The sequence below is a fragment of the Rattus rattus genome, chromosome 1, assembly GCF_011064425.1.
Source record: "Rattus rattus isolate New Zealand chromosome 1, Rrattus_CSIRO_v1, whole genome shotgun sequence".
Lineage (NCBI taxonomy): Eukaryota > Metazoa > Chordata > Mammalia > Rodentia > Muridae > Rattus > Rattus rattus.
This window is the reverse complement of record NC_046154.1, coordinates 147,528,957-147,553,782: the sequence shown is the minus strand read 5'-3', so window position 1 is coordinate 147,553,782 and position 24,826 is coordinate 147,528,957. Positions and strand designations below refer to the sequence as shown.

Genomic DNA, 24,826 nt, shown 5'->3' with positions numbered 1-24,826 from the left:
GCTCCCAGTCCCTGTCCCCGTGTGGACTGTTGATCTCATAAACTAGTGCTTCCGAGAGTGTGTTTGCATTCTCAGTAGCAGAACGGGGGAATTGAAGAAAGCTATGGAGCTGGGTGGCAGTGGTGGCAGCAGCACACACATTTAATCTCAGCGTTCGGGAGGCAGAGGCAGATGAACCTCTATGAGTTTGGAGCCGGCCTGTCTAACAGAGTGAGTTCTAGGACAGCCAGGGATACATAGAAAAACCCTGCCTTGAACAACAAACAATCAAACTAACGAACATCCATGGATATATACTTTCCTTTCTATCATACTGATCAGAACTTAAAAACTCATCGAGTTGTAAGGGAGGCTGGGAGATAGAGCTAGCATTGCAGGGGAGCATAAGTCAAGTTATTGCTCCATAAGGAGTCTAGTGCCATACTCAGCCTAGTCCTGTTTTTGTGAGCCAAACTTTACTAGAATGTAGTTATTCCCCTGTGTACACATGCCCATCAGTGCTTCAGTTCTACAGCCGCTGAGGTAGATAGCCAAGTCCACACCTGGCTTCCTGCTTCCTGCTCTAGAAGAAAGAAGAGTAGTCATCAGAGATCTAGATACGATCTTTGTCATAACTTCCTTCCAAATTCTATGATTAAAAAACAAACAAAAAACAAACAAGAGAGGATGGAGAGATGCTCGGAAGTTAAGAACTCTGGCTGCTCTTCCAGAGGACCTGGGTGTGATTTTTGGTACCTACAGAGCAGCTCACATCTGTCTGTAACTCCAGTTGCAGAGGATCCAATGCCCTCTTCTGGCCTCTGAGGGCAACATAGTGTTTCTCAGATATGCATGTGGGCAATACCACTCCCATGCATAATTTTTAAAAGAAAAGATAAATAAGTAAATAATATATGAACAATAAAAACTAATAGTCAACAAATCAAATAAATAACAAAATCCTGAGCCAGTTACCTGATAAAGGAATGATTTTTACAAAGGTCTAACATTAAAGATGAGACTCTGGCTTGTCTGCCCCAAAACTAAGGATAGACAAGGTCAGAGCAATAATGGAACCAAGGAGAAGAGGAGAGGAGAGGAGAGGAGAGGAGAGGAGAGGAGAGGAAAGAAGGGAAGGGAAGAGAAGGGAAGGAAAGGGAAGGGAAGGGAAGGAAAGAGAAGGGAAATGGAGGGGAGGAGAGGGGAGAGGAGGAGAGAGGACAGGGGAGGAGAGAGAGAAAGGGGAGAAGAGAAGGCCATCGCTGAGAAATGGCAGATGGGTTCTGATGCTTTCTGTTCAATGGCTACTCTCTGTAAGACTGATGAATTCATTAAGACCTGCAAGCTATGTTCTCACGTGGTTATGGATGGATGCTCAGACCATGGGGTTTCTAGAATACGTCTTTGTTCTGAATCAGCTTTGTTATTAGAAACCTTAGAGTGAAGCTTCCATTATCTGGTGCAATTATGCAGGGCAAACAAACTACAGTTCAATGGATACCCATCGGGTCTGGTTTTTCCCCTTCTGTTTCTGCCTTGCCTAGCCTTTTTCTTTTTCTTTCTTTTCTTTTTTTTTGGAGCTGGGGACCGAACCCAGGGCCTTGTGCTTGCTAGGCAAGCGCTCTACCACTGAGCTAAATCTCCAACCCCTTGCCTGGCCTTCTTATGTGTTCTGGTTTCATTAGAGCAAAGAAAGATGAGTGATTTTTGAGGTTCCTTTTACTTTTTTTTTGTTTGTTTGTTTTTTTCCAGAGCTGAGGACCGAACTCATGGCCTTGAGCTTGCTAGGCAAGCGCTCTACCACTGAGCTAAATCCCCAGCCCCTGAGGTTCCTTTCAGTTATGAATTTTTCTGATTGCGGCACCTCTGGGTTCTGTTCAGGGAGGGGTAAGATGAAGGTCTAAGTGGGGCGTGACTTAATCCTCATGAGAATTACTCTCCCCTTCCTCCTTTGCTTTGGCTGGGATGACCCTTTGTCAGTAGGACTTCAGCCTGTTAAGTGTGCCTCTGCATTCCACACACTCATTTCTCTTCCTGGGCTGAGAATCATTTTCACTGAGTTCCTTTCACCTTCTATCATCTGGGACAATCTGCTTAGTTATTAATTTATTATTTTGCCACATTAGACTGTAAAATCAGTATGGGCGAGAATTCGTGCTGGATCTATTCACCATGCATCTCCAGTTTAGAATAGTGCACAGTTGGTGTTCAAGAAAGGGTTTCTAGTAAACATTTAAATAGCAAACAATTTATTAAGTTTATGAAGTGACTAAATTAAAAGTTATAATATTGCAAGTTCTCCAAAAGTTCACTTAACAATATCCCTGCAAATAATGCACAAATAATGTTTTCGTAAAGCTCTGCTTCAGTTTAGAGATTAGAGACACACTGTGCTGAAGGAGATGTGTGGAGGCCATAGCTAGCCGGCTAAGGACACCTTCCCCCTAAGACCAGACAGTGACAAATATATCTGCATTTGCTACCTTATTCTGCTAGGGATTCTTGTCAGGTCATGGGGAAGGAAAAGGAAATAAAGACCATTCAGGTTGGGAATGAAGAAGGAAAAGGACCTCAGTTTACAGGTTTCATGCTTTTTTTTATGGAGAAAATCCCAAGGCATCCATTAACAAAGCTACTCTAACTGTGCTTCTAAGTAGGGTAGCAAGACAGAGGAGAAAGAGATCCTAAAACAAAACCAGCAGGAGTGAGGTTCTTAGGAATAGTGCTCAACAAATGTATGCAAAGCTTGCATTTTGAAAGTATAGAATATCAAGAAAGCATTCGTCGGAGAAAGGATGTCACGTGGGCAGAGCAGCAACTGAAAAAGATTTTCTTGCAAAACAGAAACTGACCATAGTTACAACAACACACCAGATTCTGGAAATTAGGAGGTAGAATTTGTGTTCTCGCCACAAAACACATGTCACACACTGTATGTTAATTGGCTTAATTTAGCCATTGAACAGTATATGCATATTTTGAGACAAGATGCTATATATAACAAATGTATACAACTTAGTAATCTAGACAATTAATGACTGTTTAAAAGTTAGAGAGAGTACATCGCAGGAGAAATCCACTTTATACTCAAAGATTGAGGGGCTTGGTGTTGTTTAGGTGTTAATACTCCTCAAAGTGACCTCTAGATTCAGTGCAGACCCCATCAAAACTTCCTAATCATCAAAATGGTATGGTACTGGCTTAAAGAAGACAGAAATAGTAAGGAATAGAATTGAGAACCCGAAACAAATTTACACACATGATCAATAGACCATTTCCATGTGTTGTGTGTTCACCATGTGTGTTCATGTATGTGGGTTCACATGCATGTACATTGCCTGTTGGCTGGAAGTTGGTTTTTCTGTGTGTCCGCCTTGATCATTCTCCACTTTGTTTACTAAGGGTCTCTCACTGAACCTAGAGCTTGAGGATTGGACAGTCTGGTTTGAGAGGCTCTCAACCTTCCTAATGCTGCAACCCTTTAATACAGTTCCTCGTGTCACGGTGAGCCCCAACACACAATTCTTATCATTGCTACTGCAGAACTACAATTTTGCTACTGTTACGAATTGTAATGTAAATATATTTTGGAGCTAGAGGTGTGCCAGAAGGGTCACGACCCACAGGTTGAGAACCAGATGTCATCTTCCCTGGAGATCCCATGTCTCCTGAGGGACTACAGGAGGGCTGCCATGCCTGTCTACCCAATATATGGAGGTGGGGGAATCTGAACTCCAGCCCTTAGTTTTGTGTGACAAGTAATTTATCCATTGAACTATTTGCTCAACCATGATCAATAGGTGATCAGGGCACCAACAATATTCAATGGAAAAAGTGAATAGCTTTTTTTTTCTTTTACAACCGAATCTGGAACAAGCAGGTAGCTTAATGGGAAAGAATTAAATTTACTCCCATATCATATTAAATAAATACAAGATGGCTCGAAGTATAACATAAAAGGGTTATAATATTCCTAGAAATAAGCGTGCACACAAATCACTTGGGTCTTAGGCTAAGCAGTCTAGGCCATGGGGGGAGGGGGACAAAGAAACTGGGTTTTATTAGTGTTAAGAACTTTTGTATCAAAGGGCACCATCAAGAAAGTAAAAACAGATACCACATAGGGCAAGGAAAATATTTTTAAAACGTCTATCAGCTGTGTTTACAATAATTCAAAACTTCCAGAGAAATAAGGCAACTTTAGGAAATGAGGAGAAGCTATGAATAGACATTTGTCCAGAGAATGGCCCAGGGCACCAATGACCAAAACAAGCCCAGGGACAGACACCTGATCCAGTTAGTTACCAGAGAAACAGACCAAAGCCACAGCGAGTTACTATGAGATCCTATAGCACACCTGTGTGTTGGGCTACATCAAATATTACCATCTAAAACTGTTGGTACAAATGTGGAAGAATAGAATGGAAGCCTTAGGCACTGTTGGCAGGAACGTCAAGAGATCTAGCCCTCTGGAGAACAATGGTTCAATGCATCTTCAAACACATGACCTGGAAACTCCGTTTCTAGGCCTGCTTCCAAAGGAATGAAGCTTACCGCCACATTAAACAAGATACATATGTGAACTCTCGCAACAGTGTTATTCATAATACCCCCAGTGTGGACATAGCCACAGGAGTCCGTCACGTGATGCGCGAATAGAGAACAAGGTACGAACAGACTGCTTGGCCCCAAGGAGAAAGGAAGAACAAAGCCCTGAAAACCAGCAAAGTGGCAGGACACTGGAGTGGACGGGACAGTTGATGGAGTGACGTGAAAATGTTACAAAATGGTGGCGTTGCATATCGCTGGGGTGTATTGTGCATGCGCCGGGCTGGGGACTGTGTAGCTGGAGCTCAGTGGTCCAGAGCTGGCCTAGCATGTGTGAGGCCTCGTGTTCAAGTCCCACCACCCACAATGTGTGGAACTGCATGTTCCATAGGCAAATCTATAGTGTGCTAAATTGTCTTTTTAAAAAAAACAAAACAAAACGAGGAGTTGGAGAGATGGTTTGGCAATTGCACTGGCTGCTCTTGCAGAAGATCCAGGTTTGTGTCCCAGCACCTGTATGGTGGCTCACGTCTGCTTGTAACTCCACTGACCACCGAGGACAATGCCCCACATGTGCAATAACTTGCTTAAGACTCCTCCCTACTGTTTCCTGGAGCCAGGGGGTAAAGGGAAGTAAATAGGCAGACAGAATATATCTGAAGGCAAAACGTTCATACACATAAAGTAAAAGATAGTAAAAAGAAAAGAAATAAAAATTAAAATACATTCCAATTAGTAATCACTAATTGAGACTTTAGCCCAAAATGACAACTCTGGTCTCCCACATGGATCCGACAGATTAAATACAATAATATATTTTTGAACAAAAAATATTTTTATTAGTCTTTGTGAGAGACGGGGCATTTAAATGGGCGTGGTTTAGGTGTGTCAACTTTTCTTTTAAACCTCCACTCTGCTGCCCTTGATGGGCAGAGTTTGAGGACTCTGTTCCTCCGGGGAAAAGGAAGGCTTTGTTAGGTCTTCCAGCTGAGCTCCTGGTGGGCGGGGAGGTGGTCAGTTTTCTGGAAGAGAAAGCTCTGAGAGACACAGGACTTGGACAAACACGGACGCGGAGAACGGCGGGAAATTGCTGACCGAAAGTAGATCTTGCCTGAAGAGCCTCCACAGAGGGCTTTCCATTTGGCACAGGCCCAAACCTGTGCCCTGAACAGGAACTGAGTGCGATAACCTGATGCTAATGTCTTCGCTTGCTGCTTAGTTTTGATGACTGAAAACGTTATTGAGCTCCCATTACTGTCTGTGAAATTTCCTCTACAAAAGGCCAGGTCAGCCCCCACTTCTGCGGTCATTCGCTTAAGGTTCATTCCCTCCCGTTTCCCAGAGCCAGAGATGAAGGAGATATCTAAGCGTTTTCCCATTGCAAGTGCAGCTGCTCTCTGGTTTCACTGCACGGATGCAGAAAGCTGCTCTAGCTGCGTAAGGTATAAAAGGTCAAACGTATTTATTCAGTTCGATTTTGGAGTCCCTATCACGACACATGTGACACCATGTGACACAGCTGAGCATGCAAATCCTTGTGACGTTTCAGCTGAATTTGTCAACTCTGCAGTGAAAACAGGGTTCCTTTCTCCCAGAATGTTCCTCCATGTCACCTCTCCTCCAGTGTCTAAGTCTTTGAGTCCCCAAGATTAGGCTTCTCATATTTCTCTCCTACGGTGCAGTCTTAGCATGCCTGAAATGTGTGATGGGTAATGAGATCTGTTGGGCCTAGGAGGAGTAACATATGAGCTGCCTACAGGAATCTTCAACCTGAAGGCAGTGCGGAGCCGAGGTTTCTGAGCCTTTTTAAATCATTCCATCGAGGCCATGCTAGAATTCAAGAGCCTTCTCTGTCGCTTTGATTGGGCGGTCCTGTTTGAGTCATGCAGTAGCTGTCATAGCAGAAAATAGAGGCCCATGAAGACTCCTTCAAACGCTGTCTTCTCAGACTGGAGATAAAGACGGGAAACTAAGTCAGCCACACACACACACACACACACACACACACACACACACGCACACGCACACGCACACGCACATGTGCATGCATGCACACGCACACAGCTTCTCTTTGTCTGAGGTCCAAAGAGGTTTGAAGTCATATCATGGAATATGAGGTATGCAAAGCAATGTTTTGTTCTCTGTCTTCAAACAGCCACAGAATTCTCAGGGAAGGATTCCGTCAAGCAATTTAGATGCTACATGTGCTGAATTGCCTTTGAAGGGGCTCCTGAAAATTTTCCCAACAGTGAGGGAAAGACATTAAAAAAATGAGAGGTACCACTATTATTTGTAGTCTGATGTGCAGTTTGGGGGAAGATGAACTTACCGTGTCCTTTATCCTTGGGTCGTTTTAATATTTGCCAGCACTGAGGCAAAATAGTGTTTTAGAAATAGAGTCTTTAGTTCTACTCAGATGGTAGGGATACCTACTCTCTGAAAGAAGAGGCTTGCAAGAGATGATAGGATAATTCATGATAGGAAGGAGCATTACAAAGTCGGGAGTATGGGCTTTTATAGAGTTAACTCGATCTGAGCCCAGTTGTCGCAGGTGTGGTATGGAGACAACACCCTGTCCTTCCCATCTAAGAGACCGTGGGTGATGGGGTACTTGATGCATTGGTTGCTTTTCGGTTGCTGTGCTAAAACACTTCAAGCAAAGCTTACGGAAGAGCGAGTTTATTTTGGCTTATCATTCCAAGGGGATGAGTCCATGGTATCAGAGTGTAACCACGGCAACAAGCACCAAGGACTTGTGGTAGGGGCATGAGGCAGAGAGGGCACAGGGAACGGTGTGAGGCTCTCAACTCTCAGTGCTCACCTCTGGTGATATACTTCCTCCCACACACTGCACCTCCTACACCGCCAAAGAGCACCGCCAACCGGAGATCCCGCGTCAGATGCCTGAGACTGTGGGGGATGTCTCATTCAAACTGCATAGATCCCTGTGGGGAGGAAGAAATGCTTCTAGTCAAGCTAAGTCCTAAACGTGAGGGCTTTGTGCTTTTAATTCATAAAGTTGAGAGTGAAGTGAATCGCTGTGGAAAAGGCAGCTATTGTAATACCCAACAGGTTGTGTGTGTGTGTGTGTGTGTGTGTGTGTGTGTGTGTGTGTGTGTCCTGCTGGAAAGACAGAAATAGACACAGAGGCCAGGGGCAAGCATGTCAGGGCTAGCACCAGGTGCTATAAAAGCCCATCATTTTTTTTTTTTTTAAGATTTATTTCATGTATGTGAATACATGGTCGCTGTCTTCAGACACACCAGAAGGGGGCATCAGATCTCATTACAGATGATTGTGAGCCACCACGGGTTGCTGGGAATTGAACTCAGTGCCTCTGAAAGAGCAGCCAGTGCTCTTAACCACTGAGCCATCTCTCTAGCTGCCGAGCCCATCATTCTTAATACTAACAACAGTGACAGTGCATTGAAGGTCTCTGCATCTGGGACATTCTTAGTGACGAGTGCTGGCCTCCTTTTCTCTCCCTGCCCTTCAGTTTCTGAGATGCTAAGCGTGCTGTCAGTTTAGACATACATCTTACGTCTGTTTACAACACAGGCAATGCCTCAAAGTGGGGACAAGAGAAAAAGTTCATCTTGTTCCTAAAATACCTGATGATTAACTAACCACCATTCTTCACAAAAGGGTCAGCAAGATTGTAACCTGAAGAGAATCTTCAAAGTCTCTTTGTGGATATTGGACCTGATGTCTGAGGGAAAAAGGAAGCAGGACAATTAATACATCAGTTTCCTAAGAAAAACGAGGATCCCAAGATTTCCACCTAAAGATGGCAGAGAATTTCTAGAACTCTTCTGCTGGAAGCAGAACCTTCTGCCAATATTGAACACTTTAGTGAGTGCCTTATATTCAGGCTCTACTAATATAATATAAATGTATCACTAAGTATGTGAGTGTTACGGTTAAGAGCACACAATGGCTAAGTATCAAAGACTTATTTATTAAAGAACACATACAAGTTTATGTTGGGGCCGCATATAGGTTGTTTAAATTCAATCCTCATTAAAATTCACTGTTTTAATCCTAGGATGTTTGTACAAATGTATCCAATTCATTAATACTAGGCATATCACAGAGATATTCAAAACAGTTAAAGTGATGATGATGATGGTGGTGGGAATGGTGGTGGTGGTGGTGGTGATGGTGATGATGGTGTTGGTGGTGATGGTGATGATGATGATGGTGTTGGTGGTGGTGGTGATGGTGATGATGATGATATGTTGGTGGTAGTGATGATGATGGTGGTGATGGTGGTGATGGTGATGGTGATGATGGTGATGGTGATGGTGGTGGTGGTGATGATGATGATAATGATGTGATGGTGGTGGTGGTGATGGTGATGGTGGTGGTGATGATGATGATGGTGGTGGTGGTGGTGGTGGTGATGGTGGTGATGATGGTGATGTGGTGGTGATGATGATGATGAGCCAGTGAAATGGTTGTATGGGCAAAGATGCTTGTCACCAAGGCTAAGGATCTGAGTTTGATCCTTGTAACCCATATAGTGGAAAGAGAGAAGCAACATCCACAAGTTGTCCTTAGACCTCCACATATACACTGTGATGCTCATGCATGTGTGTGTGCATACATGCGCATATACATGTGTACACACACACATACACACACAAATACAATAAAATATCTTAAGAAATGGTGATGTGTCCCGCGCTATCGTCTCGCCAGCAGGAACGCACGCGCGGACACCAGGATCCTTCTGCAGCAAAGCGTTTATTACATCTTGAAGAGGAGAACGCGGGGCCCCAGCATGGCGCGGCTTATATACACCCTAGCGCGGCGCATCCACACCTGATTGGTCGCTTACCCATGATCTCATAGGCACGCCCCGGAGTGGGCAAAGACCTGGCACGAACACACTCTTGCACATGCGCACACAGCTAACTTCCTGAAAGGAAGTCGGGCTGGCGCGGCGGAAGCCAGCACCATCTTGTAATGGCAAATGCTATCTCGGCTTTCCACATGGGGTGCAGTGGAAGCCAGCGCCATCTTGTGGTGGCGAATGTTATTGTGGCTTTCCACAGTGATGCTAGTGACAGCCAGTGTTTATTGAATGCATATGGTGGGCCAGACTCCATTCTAACTTCTTCCAATGTCTTCCCTCACTTGCTTCTTACAAGTCTCATCACTGTGCACAGGAGTCCTGGAGCGCTCAGAAACTTATCAAGAACACACATTGCAGGTGGCAGGGAAGAGTTTGTCTTCCTTGCACTTTTCAGGAGCCAGGAAATGACACGTCTTCCCTCACCAATCAGACCCTTAGGCCTTCGGGTCCTGGGCTATGAGCAAGTGGCGTTTCCATTCCGCCCCGTCCATTTCGTCCTTCTCCCCTCTCCTGCAGTAATGTCACATGCATTCTTTGGTGTATATTGATGCATTCCTCCCACATCCTATGGTACCCTGAGTTTTAGGTATCATGGGCCCGGGGAGTGATTGGATCAGGAGATTAGGGACCACAGAATTGTCTCCTTGAGGGTTAGATGAGAGGTGGTGCCATCAGAGGATAAACCTGGGGCACTATGGGATAGGGTCTTGGCTCTTTGGGGTCTGGGGGCTCAGGAAGGGGAAGGGCGGTGCCAGCAAAGAACACAAAGACAGAGCTGGTAGCAGTAACTTCAGCCTGGAGAACCCTCTTTTATATCCCCTTCATAAGGGAGTGGCACCATTAGAGACCAAAATGGTAGTGTGTTGGTGCTGGGGAAACTGGGCCATCAGCCCCAAGACAATCCAGAACCAGATCTACTTAGAAGTCGGTGGGATCATTCTCACCTGAAACGTGACCACCTGTGTGTGCATAATTAATGACTCGGCTGCTTGCTGAGCTCAAAGCCCGCGTTCAATCTGTTTTTAACACTGTTCGTCCCTGGCTTTGCTCTTGCGTTTGGCTTTTAGCCTTCTTTATGGGCTCATCTCTTTGTCATTAACACTCATTCTCTTCAGAGGGCTTCCTCTTTTTCTCACTGTGAGCTCAGAGAACATCCCATCCCTCAGATTCAAGTGTAACTTACAAATCTCTCAGCATGACTCTTTTGAGAGCTTACGGGCCCCAGTGTGAGGTTCTTCAGGCTCCTTACCCTCCGGGCTGTAGTGGAGATGGTGACACTGCTGTCTGTACTGTCTGTACTGTTGTCCTGTTCAGATCCCCATTCAGTGAGTGCCACACACTGGCTTTCCTTCTGTAACTTACTGTGCTGTCAGTGTGGTGATTTCCTGCAGCTCACCGGGACCCTTGCAATTACCCTTCTGACCACTTCAGACTCAAGTTATCCCTCCATCTACGCTACTGCCTATAATGCACTTCCGAATGCTCTTCAGAACGTGTAACTCTCATCTGAGGCAGCTCAGAAGTCTCCAGCGGCCTCTCCCTGCTCAGAGATACAATCTGAGTTTCTTTCCCTGCTCTCTTACCCCTCCTTCTGCACCCTGCCACCTCCCATCATCGTACACTGAGCAGCCTGGGTATTTTGAAGCTCTGTGAATACCTGGTACCATGACCTCATGTCTTCACGTGCATTTCCTTTGTTCAGAAGGTCTCTCTGTGCCGGGCCGTTCGATACATTCTTCCTCTTCCATTGAATGTCAGCTGAAAATAGCCACTGTGAGATCTCTTCCAGGGAACACTCAGCTTCCCCTTTCCCCGTGTTTTTCCAGCAACTTATAGGATTGTTTTATCGAAATTCTCTGCTAGCTTGTATGTCTGTCTTTTAGTTTGTAAGGGTGGGGGGCAGGTATTCTATGTTTTTCCTCCTTCTCCTTCTCTTCCTCCTCTTGCTCCTTCTTCTTCAAAATATGGATATTTTATTTATTTACATTTCAAATGCTATCCCCTTTTCCATTTTCCCCTCTGCAAACCCCCATCTCATGCCCCCTTACCCTGCTTCTATGAGGGTGCTTCCCCCCAACTCCCACCTCGCCACTCTAGCATTCCTCTACACTGGGGCATCGAGCCTTCACAGGACCAAGGGCCTCCCCTCCCATTGATGCCAGATAAGGCCCCTTCAGCTTCTTCAGTCCTTCCCCTAACTCCTCCACTGGGGTCCCTGTGATCAGTCTGATGGTTGGCTTCGAGCATCCACATCTGTATTTGTCATGCTCTGGTGAAGTCTCTCAGGAGACAGCTATATCAGGCTCCTGTCAGCATGCACTTCTTGGCATCAGCAATATTGTCCGTGTTTGGTACCTGCAGATGGGCTGGATCCCCAGGTGGAGCAGTCTCTGGATGGCTTTTCCTTCAGTCTCTGCTCCACACTTTATCCCTGTATTTCCTTTAGACAGGAGCAATTCTGGGTTAAAATTTTGAAGACGGGGTGCGGGGGGGAGGGGGGTGGCGGCTCATCCCTCAACGGGCGGGCCATGCCTAACTTCTGGATCTGGTTAAACAGGATCTCCCTCCCCTTTGTGGGGTATTTCAGCTAATGTCATCCCCGAGGGACCCTGGGAGCCTCTTGCTTCCTGGCACCTGGGACTTTCTGGTTGTTAGCCCCATCTCCCCATCCCCCATTGCTACACACCTCTGATCAATTTTCTAACCCTCTGTACTTCTCCCCCATCTCCTCCCATACCTGATCCCGCCCCTCTTTTCCCCATCCTCCTCCTTTCTTCCTCCCAAGCCTTCTCCTCCTTTTTCTCTTCTTTTTTAAGACATGCTTTCTCTGTGTATCCCTGACTGTCCTGGAACTCACTCTTTTAACCAGGCTGGCCTTGAACACTCTGAAATTCGCCGGCCTGTCTCATGAGTGCTGGAATTAAAGGCATGTTCCACCACTGCCTAGCTGTTCTTCATTTTTTAAACAAAGATTTATTTTATTATTAGTTTTTAATTGTGTTTATTCGTGCATGCATATGAACGCAGATGCCTATGGAGGTCTGGAGAGCCAGGTCTCCTTGGAGCTAGAGTTACAAATGGTTGTGAGCTGCTCGTTGGGAGTCCTGGGAGTTGAACTTGGGTCCTCTGCAAGAGTCCCTGTTTTAACTGCTGAGCCGTACCTCCAACTCCATGTCTTTTTCTACAGTGTCATGGAACACCTCCAGGAGGGCACTGGTCAGAATTTAGAAATAAGTAATAAACACAAGACTCGCTTAGTCTACTCAGGCTCATGTGGCAAGATTACCATGCACGGAGTGGTTCGTGAGTGTGAGGATTTGGTTTCTCACAATCCCAGAAGTAAGGACTCCAAGATCAAGGTATTGGAAGATTTGGTGTCTGGTGAAGGTCTGCTTCTCATAGATGGGTCATTTTCAATATGCCCATTATGTGGTGGAGAGAAAAGGGAAGGCTCAAGTCTCCTTATCTTGTTCGTGTGGTGTCCACTTCCCTAATATCCACACTTCAGGAGTTAGGAGGTTAACAAATGAATTCAGGGAGACATGAGCATTAGGGCAATGGCAGTAACTGAGGCCCACTTTATGGAATAGAGCATGCTCAGTACTGCAGGACCCCTGTGTCCTGAGCTGCTCATTGACAAGTTATCTTGGCTTTTATGGTAACTACCCTTCCTTTACACTCACGTTACCACATGTGCATCCTAGAACATTACAGCTCGGTTCTCCTGGGTCTTGAGCCTGACACACGTGTGAACATGTGCATATTTTATTGCACTCGTTTCCTTGTGACGTCTTTGTGAGAGTCGTCCACATTACGTGTGGTTACAGGTCTTCCCTTGTGTTAGGAATATTCCTCGTACACTGTGATGGGATACTTGGCTTATTTTCAGTTGGGAACTACCAGGATGGTTAGTGTACACCATCAGTTCCTTTGGGGTATAAATCTGGGATGGAACTGCCTGTCACGGGGTGTGTCTACCTTCTGTTGTACCAGGTAATGACAAACTGTTTTTCAAAGTTGGTCCTACTGTTTCTAGTCCTCCACTGCCGAGAGTTTCCAGTAGTTTTATCTTCTTCCACATGTGACATTACCAAACTTGAAAATGTTTAAAATGGTCCATGGTGGAACGACACCGTGGTTTTAACCCATGCTTCTCGCTCAGTAATGAAAGCGCATCTTTTCATGTGCATAGGACGTTTGGATGTTCTTTTTGGTGAAGGGCTGATTTAAAATTTTCATGAATTGTTCACCTTTTTAACAAATTCTGCCTTCTTATTTTACTGCTTTGTAAAAGTATTTGTTGTACCTTTTGGATTCGAATCCTTCGTCAATGTTTGTTGACAGTAGTATACTGTAAAATTACACACGTTGTATTTATGAATTAGAGGAATTCTGATTCTTTACCTTAGTGCTGATGAGCAAACAAAGATAGAACAATTAGAGGAGACAACAGCAGTCGAGGCTAGTACAAATGAACCCTTTCCTCCTCCTCTCCCCAGGTGTCATCATTGTCCCCAGCGCTGGTGTTGGCATTGTCCTGGGAGGCTACATCATAAAAAAACTGAAGCTCGGTGCCAGGGAATCTGCAAAACTCGCAATGATCTGCAGTGGGGTGTCTTTGCTGTGCTTCTCAACCCTGTTCATTGTTGGATGTGAAAGCATTAACCTGGGAGGCATAAACATCCCTTACACGACGGGGTGAGTACCTTTCTGGAGCACTGTCCACCATCGACCCTGTGTCAGTGGGAGTGAAGTGCGAGCACCGTGTGATCCCACACGTGGGCCGGACTGTCTCTCCTCCCTCCTCAGCGTGTGTCTCTGGAGCTCATGCTCCTAGAGGGTGGAGACCAGAAGGTGTCATCTCTGTCTGCGTCCCCTTGGGTCCTCACAGAGTCACCCCCATGGCCTTTTAATTATAGGAGACGAGGAGGAGACACTTATTGTAGTGATTAAAATGTTTTAATCACTACACTACACTACACTACACTACACTACACTACACTACACTACACTACACTACACTAGCGCTGTTCATAATGGGTGGAGAGGTGGCTCACCACCAGGAATGAGGTCAGTACACCAGTAACAAAGTTGGATCCCCAGAACCCATGTAAAAGTGCCAGATGCAGGGGTATACACTTGTAACCCCTGTGCTGGGGAGCTGGTTGGGAGAAGGTGCCTGAGGCTGGCCAGCAAGTCTGGTCTAATCTGTGGGCCCTAGGCTAATGCTGGACCATTTAAAAAATCAGAATGGAAAGTTCCTGACGAGCAGAAGCACCTGAGCGTGTGTGCTCATGAATGTGTACATACATGTAGTCATGTGCCCATGCATATGTTCATGCATGCACCCACACGAACCTGCACCCAAACCCATCAAATTTATGAAATTCAGTCCACTGTGGAAAGTCTTGAGTCCCCCCATTCGCCTACTTCTTCCCGCCTTTGCAAACTAATATAATACTTTTTGCAAACTAGATAATACTTTTCTTTCACTTAATGTTTTTTCAGAGTACATTTTCTTTATGTTTCCCCTCCCCCAACCCCTCCCAGATCCTCTCACCTTCCTACTCAGCCAATTTCACGTACTCGCTATTAAAAACTAAATGAAACAGTAAGACAGAAATCCCAGAACAAAACAAAAATCTCATACAAACCAAAAATTATGGAGTTCAATTTATGGTGTCCAACTGCTCCTGAGCATGGGGCTGCCCTGAACTGTGCCTCATAGACCTAGAGAGCCATCACCGAGGAGAACTGAGCTCCCTCTCCCAGCAGGCAGCTGCGCGTAGCTTCTTGGTTAGGGATGGGACTTTGTGTCCACTTCCTCTTCTTGGTGCTGAGATTTTGTCTGTTTGAACCTGTAAGGTTCTGTGTGTGCTGAAAGTTTCGGTGAGGTTACAGGTGGTCCGCCCTGCTGTAAAGGGAAGATGCAGGTACTTCGGGCAACCCATCAACTTTTGACTCTTAAAGTCTTTTTTGCCCCCTTTTTACACAGATCCCAGAGCCTTGAGGGGAGGGTTTGGTGAAGACACCTTACTTAGGATCGAATGCTCACTCTGCACAGTGTCCATTTGAGGACTCTGTTAAGCCATCTACTGCAAGAAGAAACTTCTCTGTTGAGGGTTTACAGAAACACTGACCAATGGGTATAGCAATATTTCATTTGGAATAATTTCATTGCGATTTTCCTTTATCAGAATAATAGTCCTAAGTTTCCCTCAGGCCCATGATCTATCTAGTGTCAGGTTCTTGGGCAGTTTAGCAGTGTCAGGAATGGGTTCCATCTCATAGAGTGGGCCTTAAAATCCAATGTTATTTTATTTGTTTTAAATTTTTAAAAATTGACCTTTTTTTTTGTATGAGAGCTCTGCCTGCATGTATGCCTGCATGCCAGAAGAGGGTATCGGGTCTCATTATCTTATAACCAGAGTGAAGAGCTGCCATGTGTTTGCTGTGATTTGAACTCAGGGCCTCCAGAAGAACAGTCAGTGGTCTTAGCCACTGAGCCATCTCTCTACCTAATTTTGAAAAGTGGTTGATTACTGCCATGACATCTGTGCCACTATTGCACCAGTGGACAATTGCAGGCAGATGGCTGTTTTAGGTCATAGACTTATTAGTGGTTACTTTTCCTCTCTGGTAGCATGCAGTGTGCCTTCCAGCATCATGAACACTAGTCAATAGGAGTGAAGCTTGTAGGTGGGCACCACCTAGGTCCTTCTACACTCAATATATAAGTACATGCTGTCTTCAGGTCGTGGAGACCAATAGCATTGAAAATAGCCTGTGAAGTTTGATAGAGGAATGACTGTCTAACTGGAGATTTTCCTGGGTGGCGTAAGGTGATCAGTTGGGGCATTGTCTACCTCATTATATGGTGATTTCATTTAAATTCTTACATTATGTACAGGTTTTAGGGCACTTCTACAGTAGTTGGCTTCTGTAGTTTTTTTTCAAAAGACCTTTTGTGTTAATTATCCTCCCTATATTTCCTCTTTAACTTGTCCTCCACTCCCTCATTATTTAAACTACCTAGTTCAGTTTCTTCCTTATCTTTTAGTAATCTATATTGTTTTCTCCTTCCTTCCTTCCTTCCTTCCTTCCTTCCTTCCTTCCTTCCTTTCTTCCTTCTCCTACTCCTTCTTGAGATAATGTTTCACTATATGACATAAATGAGGGTGGCCTCAAACTCACAGAGACACTCTATTTTCTTCTGCTCCTAATTGTTGGATTATAGGTGTGTGTAATCACACCTGGCTAGTAGTTTCATTCAGTTTTGTGTACCTTTTCAAAATTTCTTTATATGTAAAACACTAAGAGCATCTGCTTTGGTTTTTTTTTACTGTTTTATACTTTAGCTTTAGCATTTGACAATTGTTTTTCTGAGCTTTGTTATTATGTACCAATGTGTTCGGATATTTCTATACCATTAGAAAAAAATATGGAACATAGTGAGTGAGTTCTCAACCCAGAACGTCAAACATTCTTCTATGTGGCTTACATGTGTTATTAACTTGTGAGGACCTACAATATTGTTATATAGATACTATTACCACAAATTTATAGGTGATCGGTCGTTTGTTCAGTTTTAGCCATGTTACTTTCTCACCAAGACTTGCCCTCTTCACTTTGGGTATATTACTCCTCCTCATTTCTCCACAGCATTCAACACCCCTGAAGCTACTTTGTTTAATTAGTTCCTTTTTGATTACCTTCTTGACCTAGGTCCTTGAGATAAATTCTTTTGTTGTATACACAATAGTGGTGTCTCTCATGTCTAAAGCAATGCATGAAGATTTGTTGCATGGATGCATGGATGGATGAGCGGATGGATGAGCGGATGGATGAGTGGATGGATGAGTGGATGGATGGATGAGTGGATAGATGAGTGGATGAGTGGATGAGTGGATGGGTGGATGGATGAGTGGATGGGTAGCTGGAAGGTTGGAAGGTAGGGGTGAATAGCTGGATATCTCCAAAAGATTTTGTTCGTTTGTTATGCTGCCCACTTAATGAACTCTTTTAAAAACATCTTTTCCCCCTTAACTTAAGAAATGTTTCTCCTACTATACTTGTACCCTTTTTTGTCTCTGTCTTAGTCACTGCTCTATTGCTGTGAAGAGATAACATGATCAATCACTGATTATAGGAGAAAGCATTCAATTGGGGCTTACTTACAGCTTCAGATATTTAGTCCATTATCATTGTGGCAGGAAGCATGGCTATTTTCAGCAGGCACTGGAGCAGGAGACAAGAACTACATCCTAACTGATAGGCAGAGACAGACTCTGGACTTGGCATGGGCTTTTGAAACCTCAAAGTGACACTTTCTCCAACAGGACCATACTTTTTAGTCCTTCTAATCTTTTCAAATAGTTCCACTTTCTGGTGACTAAACATTTATATATATATATATATATATATATATATATATATATATATATATATGATCTTTATGTGTCACATTCTTATTCAAACCTCCCCATTTCATTGCCTGTCCCCCACAGGCTTATCGCAATATCATAATGTAAAAATGTATTCAACCTAACATCAAAAGTACCCATAGTTGCAGTATCAACCTTGTTTAAAAGTCCACAATTCAGAGTGTCTTCTGGGACTCATGGTGATCTATCAACTATAATCACTGTAAAATCAAAATAAAAAAAAATGCAGAACACATACTTCCAACACACAGCTGCACAGGATATACATTATCACTTTAAAAGGAAGGGAAAGAAGCATAGTGAGGAAATACTAGACCAAAGCAAAGCTGAAAATCAGCAGGGCAAACTCCCAATTCTATATCTCCATGACTGATTTCAAAGAATTATTTAGATCTCCACCTCTTTCGGCTTTGTTGCCTGTAGCGTACATCTCTCTTGGGCTGTGTCTACATTCAGTCTGCCGCTTTCCTTGGCAAGGATCACACAATTCTGGCATCTCCCACATCTTGGGATCTCTAACACAATCTAGGCTTCACCTTCATAGCTTCCTGGAATGGTCTCTGAGCCTCCATGCACACACACCCTGACACATGTCTGGCCTCAGCAGCTTTCCTTAGCCATGAAGGGAGATCCTACAACCCCTTTCTTATACCCTTGACTCTGAAGCCAGAGCCATGGCTGAAGCTGCCATTACTGCTGCTCGCTGGGACTAGAATTTGGCACCTTTGATCAATTAGATTTGTATCCGTTTTCTGTTATTGGTGGTTTTCTTCACCACTCAAACTTTCATTTGCTTTCACAAGCTGGAAGCATAGGTGGGTGGGGTCTTGCTCTGAGGACACAGTTCCCTTTACTCCATTTAGCACCAAGCTTTTCTTTTTATCTCCTTGAGCACTGGAGCTTTTTTCTTCCCCATTATATTTCCTGATGCTCTTTTTCTACCCAAACTGTACATTTTGCAATTTTCCTTGTTCAGTTTGTTCCTTTTCATTATAGATCTGCGTAAGAGTGACCACTAATAACCACAGGACGAGAATCAATACTCGGCTGTCTTGAAATCTCTGCCAATGTCATTAATCCAACACTCTTCAATTTAGTCCAAGACAGATTTCTTTTTTGGGGGGAGGAGGAGAAGAGGAACAAGGGCAAAAAGCAGCCAGTTTTCTCCAAAATGTCACAAGAATGATCCTAGGCCATTGTAGCTGCTTGTATTGTGAATGCTAATTATGTTCCAAAAAAAACCTGCTTACACGAGAGTGTCTGCACATGTAGCTTTGGGGAGCCTGCCCCCACTTGGTTCTGACTGGTGAATAAAGATGCAGCAGCCAGGAACTGGGGAGGAGCACTCAGGACTCAGGTGACTTCACCAGAACCTTCTCCCCATTTAATTTGTAAAATACAGGTGAGGGCAGGTATAGGATGGAAGGAGGCCTGTCATTGGATGAGAGGGAAGGATGGGCAGGAGAAAGGTTTGGAGGAAGAGGGGGAGACTGGAATGGAAAGAGAAAGAGACAGGAGGGACAGAGGGAGAAGCCCGGGAAGGACAAGATGGCTGCTGACGTTAAGATTCCACGCTGTACCTTTACAGGTTGTTATAAATGTTGTTAGGGGATGGATGTGTACAGGGCTTTGTATGGTTAGGTGGGCAATTATATCTTATCAGTTGGGTCAAAGGTTATTTATTGTGTTGTGTGTTCTTTTATTGACAGTTTGAGTGTAGGAAAGTGCATTGGCTGGAGACACTGGGCTGCTGCCTCGGAGTCGAGATGTGTTTCTGTCAAGATATCTAAAAGATATCTTGGGGCACCCCAGTGCTGGACCTAGAGTGGGTAAAAGACTATATATATATATTTACAACAATAATCATCCTACTAGGATGGCACAAAAATCCTACTTAAAATGTTCAATTGCTTTTTTTTTTTTGTCTAAATTCATAAAGCTTCCATATTCCAACAACAAATATGGTAGGTAAGCCATGGCAATTCCCCACTTCATGGTACCAACTTCTGTCTTAGTTTTGTTCTACTACTACACTATGACCAACTTGCTGTTATAAGGGAGAGTACTTCATTGGGGGGATTGCTTACAGGTTCAAGGTTTTAGTTTATTATCATCATGGTGGTGGTGGCCTGCAGGCAGACCCTCGAGCAGTAGCTGAGAGCTCCATCTTGATCTATAAGTAGATTGAGAGAGACTCTGCTCTTGGCATGGGGTTGAAGCCTCAAAGCCAACCCCAAGTGACATACTTCCTCCAACAAGGCCACGCCTCTTAATCCTTCTAATCCTTTCAAATGGTATCTCTTTCTGGTAACTGCATTCAAATTAATGAGGCTATGGTGGCCAATCTTATTCAAACCTCCACAGCCTCTTCCTTTCTGTCCTGTGATTTCCAAGGCAATTGTTATTCTTCTGTTAGAACTTACAAAATGGGTTTCTCTTTGTTAACTTACTCCGCCGTATTTCATAATTTTGTACATTTTGCTCTGAGAGCTTTTTTCCAAAGGATTTGTTCTAAATTCTTCATAGTTTCTAAAAATTTGAGGATTATTTTTTCTTGTTGATTCTTGATTGCCATCCCCCCGCCCCTTTCTTAGCATCCTGATATTTTAGAAAGTAAGGTCTCCTTGGATCTCTTACGATTAGGACTTTTTCCTCTACTTCTGTGCCTTGCATCTTATCATTTAGTTTTAAAGGTTTTTTCTTTCTCTATTTACTGACAACCATCTTTCCAGACTGACAGCCCTCGGGCTAGCCTCTCTCAGGGTATGCCTGCTCCCCATGCCATCCTCAGTACAAGAACGAAAGGGTTAGTCGAGGTTGTCAATATCTAGAGGAGAAGTTTAGCTTCTTAAATTCCTTACAGCTTTCCTCACAGCTTTCTGATAATTTTCTGGGCTCCAAATTGGAGCTGGGGATAAGAGGAGTGGAAGGAACCATTCATGGCCTATCTCCGTCAGGGGGGCCCATTGCGTTCTCCTCCACAGATCAATGAGCTCATGGCTGTCTGCTTGCAACTGTCATGGTGTTTGCTGCCAGTTTTTTTTTTAAATTTCTTCAATAGTAAGTGATTTTATTCCTTTTACATCTAATCTATATTTATTTCAAATGTATTTTTAGAAGACCTGAAAGCCAGACTCTGTATCTTACCTGCATCAGAACTATAGGTTCCCTCAAGTCTCCTAGAGACCTCGCTTAATACCACTGTGTCCTGCCAACCCCAATCAATTGCTTCGTAGTCCCCTAGCATTGCCAGGGGAGATTATGTCATTGTGCTCATTGACTCCATAACAGATTCATGCGTTCCAACCTTTGCAGGCCCTCATCTTTGCGAACAACCCATTTTCCTAGCCACGGTCAGCTTTCTTCCCCAAACTCACAATGATGCTTCCTTTTTTTGCTTTGTAATCCATTTCCTCAAGTCTTTTAAATCTTTAGTTTTGTTTTTCTTAGTAGGTGACCAGCTCCATGTCAGTGAGAAAGCAAGGTTTCTACCCCTCTTTCCACCCAAGCCATCTTGTCTAAAACAGTATTATTCTCAAAGGCAAGTGTTAACTTTATTGTTTTCTAGCTGGGTGACCTTCCCACTACCCACCACACACACTAACAATCTTGGCTATTTTTTGTGTACAGTTGATGAAGACATCAATCTCAGCGTGCTGAGAAGTTAAAATAACTCAGACGGAAGAAAGGGAGATGCTACCTCCTCCCATGTCCAGTGTAGAGCATCTAGCTATTGTTAAACAAATGATAGTTGTTTTTCTTATGAAGATTATTTAGGACTCATGTTTCCTTACATTTCTTTCTTGTCCCTCTTCTCTTTCCTCAAGGTCATGCAAAGCAACTCAATTCGTTCTAGAATGCAAGTGGATGCCAGGCCTCTGCCTGTGCACAGGAAAGTTACTCAGTGTTGCTGAACCTCTTTAGAGCTCCATGTTAACACACAACTTAGAGCTGAGAGGCAGTGGCACACACTTTAAATCCTTGCACTCAGGAGGCAGAGGTAGAGGAAGGGGCAGGGGCAGGGGCAGGGGCAGAGGCAGAGGCAGAGGCAGAGGCAGAGGGGCAGAGGCAGGGCAGAGACAGAGGCAGAGAGGCAGAGGCAGAAGCAGAGAGGCAGAGGCAGAGGCAGAGGCAGGTGGATTTCTGAGTTTGAGGTTAGCCTGATCTACAGAGTCAGTTCTAGGACAACCAGAGCTACACAGAGAAACCTTGTCTTGAAAAGCAAAAGCCAAAGCTAAGCCAAACAAAAATGCATCTTTGGGACACCTCATCTGACTGGGATCACTTGAGAAGGATCATCCTATTTCAGAACACCGGCTACTGCAGGAGGGAGCCAGGTGTCCTGGTGCTTTGCAAACTGATTTCAGTGACATTTGTGGATTAGCAAAAGAAATCATCAGTTTTCATGGATAACTTCCCTGGCTTTCCTCCTGGTTTTAGGAAGCTACTCCACGAATGGATTAGAACGGGCCTTTCTGGCATGCCGCTTTCAGAGTGTAGGTACAGTGAGATCCTTACTGCCTTGGCTGGGTTTTCTTCCTCAGTGTACAAGCTCCTCAGTGGCATGTGGATGCTTACCTTAGTAACTTTAGTTTTCTACCTATTATTAAATTATACTTCTTCTCTTTTCAAAGATGGGTGTTCCCTGACTGGTCTGGAACTTGCTCTGTAGACCAGGCTGACTGTGAACTCACAGAGATCTGTTCTCCTCTGACTACCCAGTGCTAGGTTTAAAGGGATATGCCACTGGGCCCAGCACACATTCTAGTGTTTTATTCTATGACGTCAGTAAAGAGATAAATAAGGGAGAGGGACCTTAACATTGTAAAGGATCTGCTGAGGCTATAGCCCAGTGGCATACATATTAATGTCCAATAACCAGCACCCCTCAGGTTCAGCACATAGATCTGTTAAAGTGTTCCAACCATAATAAAGTAGCAATAGGATGTAAAGGGAACTTTAGAATTGAGAAGTTGATGTGTTTTCAGCATGAAGATTCTAGGAACTGTAGTTGATAGCCTGATCCATTTCCACTTAAAGCAATTCCATCCCGATACTTGGATTTTCCATGCAGTTTAATTAATTAGTGTGTTTGGATCCCCCTCTGTGGCTAGCGACTTCTACTCAGCACAGGTGTATCTTAACCGTCTCGTAGTCAAGTTGGCATCCATTATGAAAGTCATGACTTAAGACTCTAAGTAAACACATTGCATAACAAGACCGACCATCTCCCTGCTCCCTCTACCTTCAAATACTCTCTAAAGGTTGATTTAAATGATGGCCAACTGCACTTCCAACCACTACTGTCTCTTGACATATCATTTAATAGCTCCAGCGTGGAAGATGATAGCTCTCTCGTCTACCGGATGTCCTCTCTTGGTGCTTGACATGTACTATGCCATCTCAGTGTCTGGATGAAGCTGTTTCCAGAGGCGACTTCCTGAGCTCCCAGATGTCTGAGAAAGGACAGTTTTCTGTTTGTGGCAGTGACAATGGAAGGTCTACTAGTGGTCTTCAGAGCTTGAGGTAGCTTGCTGTGCTACAAAGTGCCCATGAGAGTGGAATGTATCACTGTCTTCCTACACACCCGGAGGGGGCAGGGTTTTGTTTCCAACTCATATCATACAATGATGTGCCTTGTTGCTATATATCACTTTAAATAAACGCTGTTCATTGTGCATTGATTGATAAAGATTAGCCAATGCAGTTACACATATTTTTACTTATTTTGTTATTGACTCTTTAGGGCTGGTTTTCCTAAAGAGAGTCTTGGTAATGCTGGGCAGGTCATTGTATCTCACAGTTTCTTAGTTTTTACATTGAGCAACATTGCTAGACAATCTCAGAGTCCTCTTCCATTTTTGTAGCTCATGCCAGCCATTTGGAGCCTCAGTTGTAAAATATTTGATCATAAGGTTCTGAGCTCCACTTGAAATTAAGTCATATTGACTCACTGGGCACAGAGACGGTGTACCTCTACTTCTAGCACTTGGGAGGTGGAGAAAGGAGGTCAGGACGTCATCCTCAGCTCCATAGTGAATTGGAAACCAGGGCTATGTGAGATACAAGCTCAAAAAAACACCCAACAAAACAAGATTCGCCTACCTGCTTCATGAATTACAGGGGCAGCTCGTGTAGAAGTCTGCCTTGCCTGGAATTCTTTTCAGTTTTGAAAGATGGTAGCTGGTGTCTTCATGCTGGTAAGTAATATGTCCCTGTATATCTCTCCTTCCCATCATGGCTTCGCTTCTGGCAAATGAGAGATTTCTTAGTGCTTTGAGATGTGCCTTTGCACCGCTGCGAGAGTTCAGTGTGGCTTATGACTGTACCACGCTGAACATTTTATCTTATTTTCTCTCTCTTTACCATACAGGTCCTTTGGGTATATTCTGGCTTCCAGTTTAATGTTTTTATGGAATAACTAAATGTGCGAATGAGTGGGTCCCACACCTCCATCTGTTTCTTATGCCTTTTCTTGGGCTTTTCCCCCTCTGCTTGTGTGGTTTTTTTCCTATTCAGATGTGCTGACTTTGTTTTATTATTTTATTTCACTGTTAAATTGTCCCTCAGAAGCCTGCTTATTTTCTAATGAAAGACAGATCCTGATGGGAGGAAACGTGGTGAGAAACTGAGAGGAATAGACGAAGGAAAACCATAATCAGGCTATTATGTGAGAAAAAAAATCTGTTTACAATAAAGAAAAAAATAAGATTGTTTGCAAATCACCCCATTGCAGAGGTGAACCATGCTGGGTGCCTCCTACTGCATTCTGTGATGACCTTTCCTCTTAACGACCTTTTTATGAACACCTACCTCCTTTCCTGACAATTCTACCTGCTACCTTCATTTAATTGCTTTTTCCTTTTTAACAGTATCACTGCTGCCACCGCTGCTATTATTGTTGTCGTTATTTGAGAAAGGATTACAGTCCCGGCAGTCTAGAAATTATTATGTAGACCAGGTTTGCCTTGAACTCACCACCCAAGTCTTCTGAGTG

General features: G+C 44.1%; 1 protein-coding gene across 1 annotated transcript in view; it reads left to right on the top strand.

Annotated features, from left to right (window-relative positions):
• Positions 1-24,826, top strand: part of Slco5a1 (solute carrier organic anion transporter family member 5A1) — a 120,881-nt gene that overhangs the window by 82,406 nt on the left and 13,649 nt on the right. Inside the window, 1 exon segment of the mRNA XM_032906758.1 lies at positions 13,885-14,083. Within this exon segment, the coding sequence (XP_032762649.1) occupies positions 13,885-14,083 (199 nt within the window).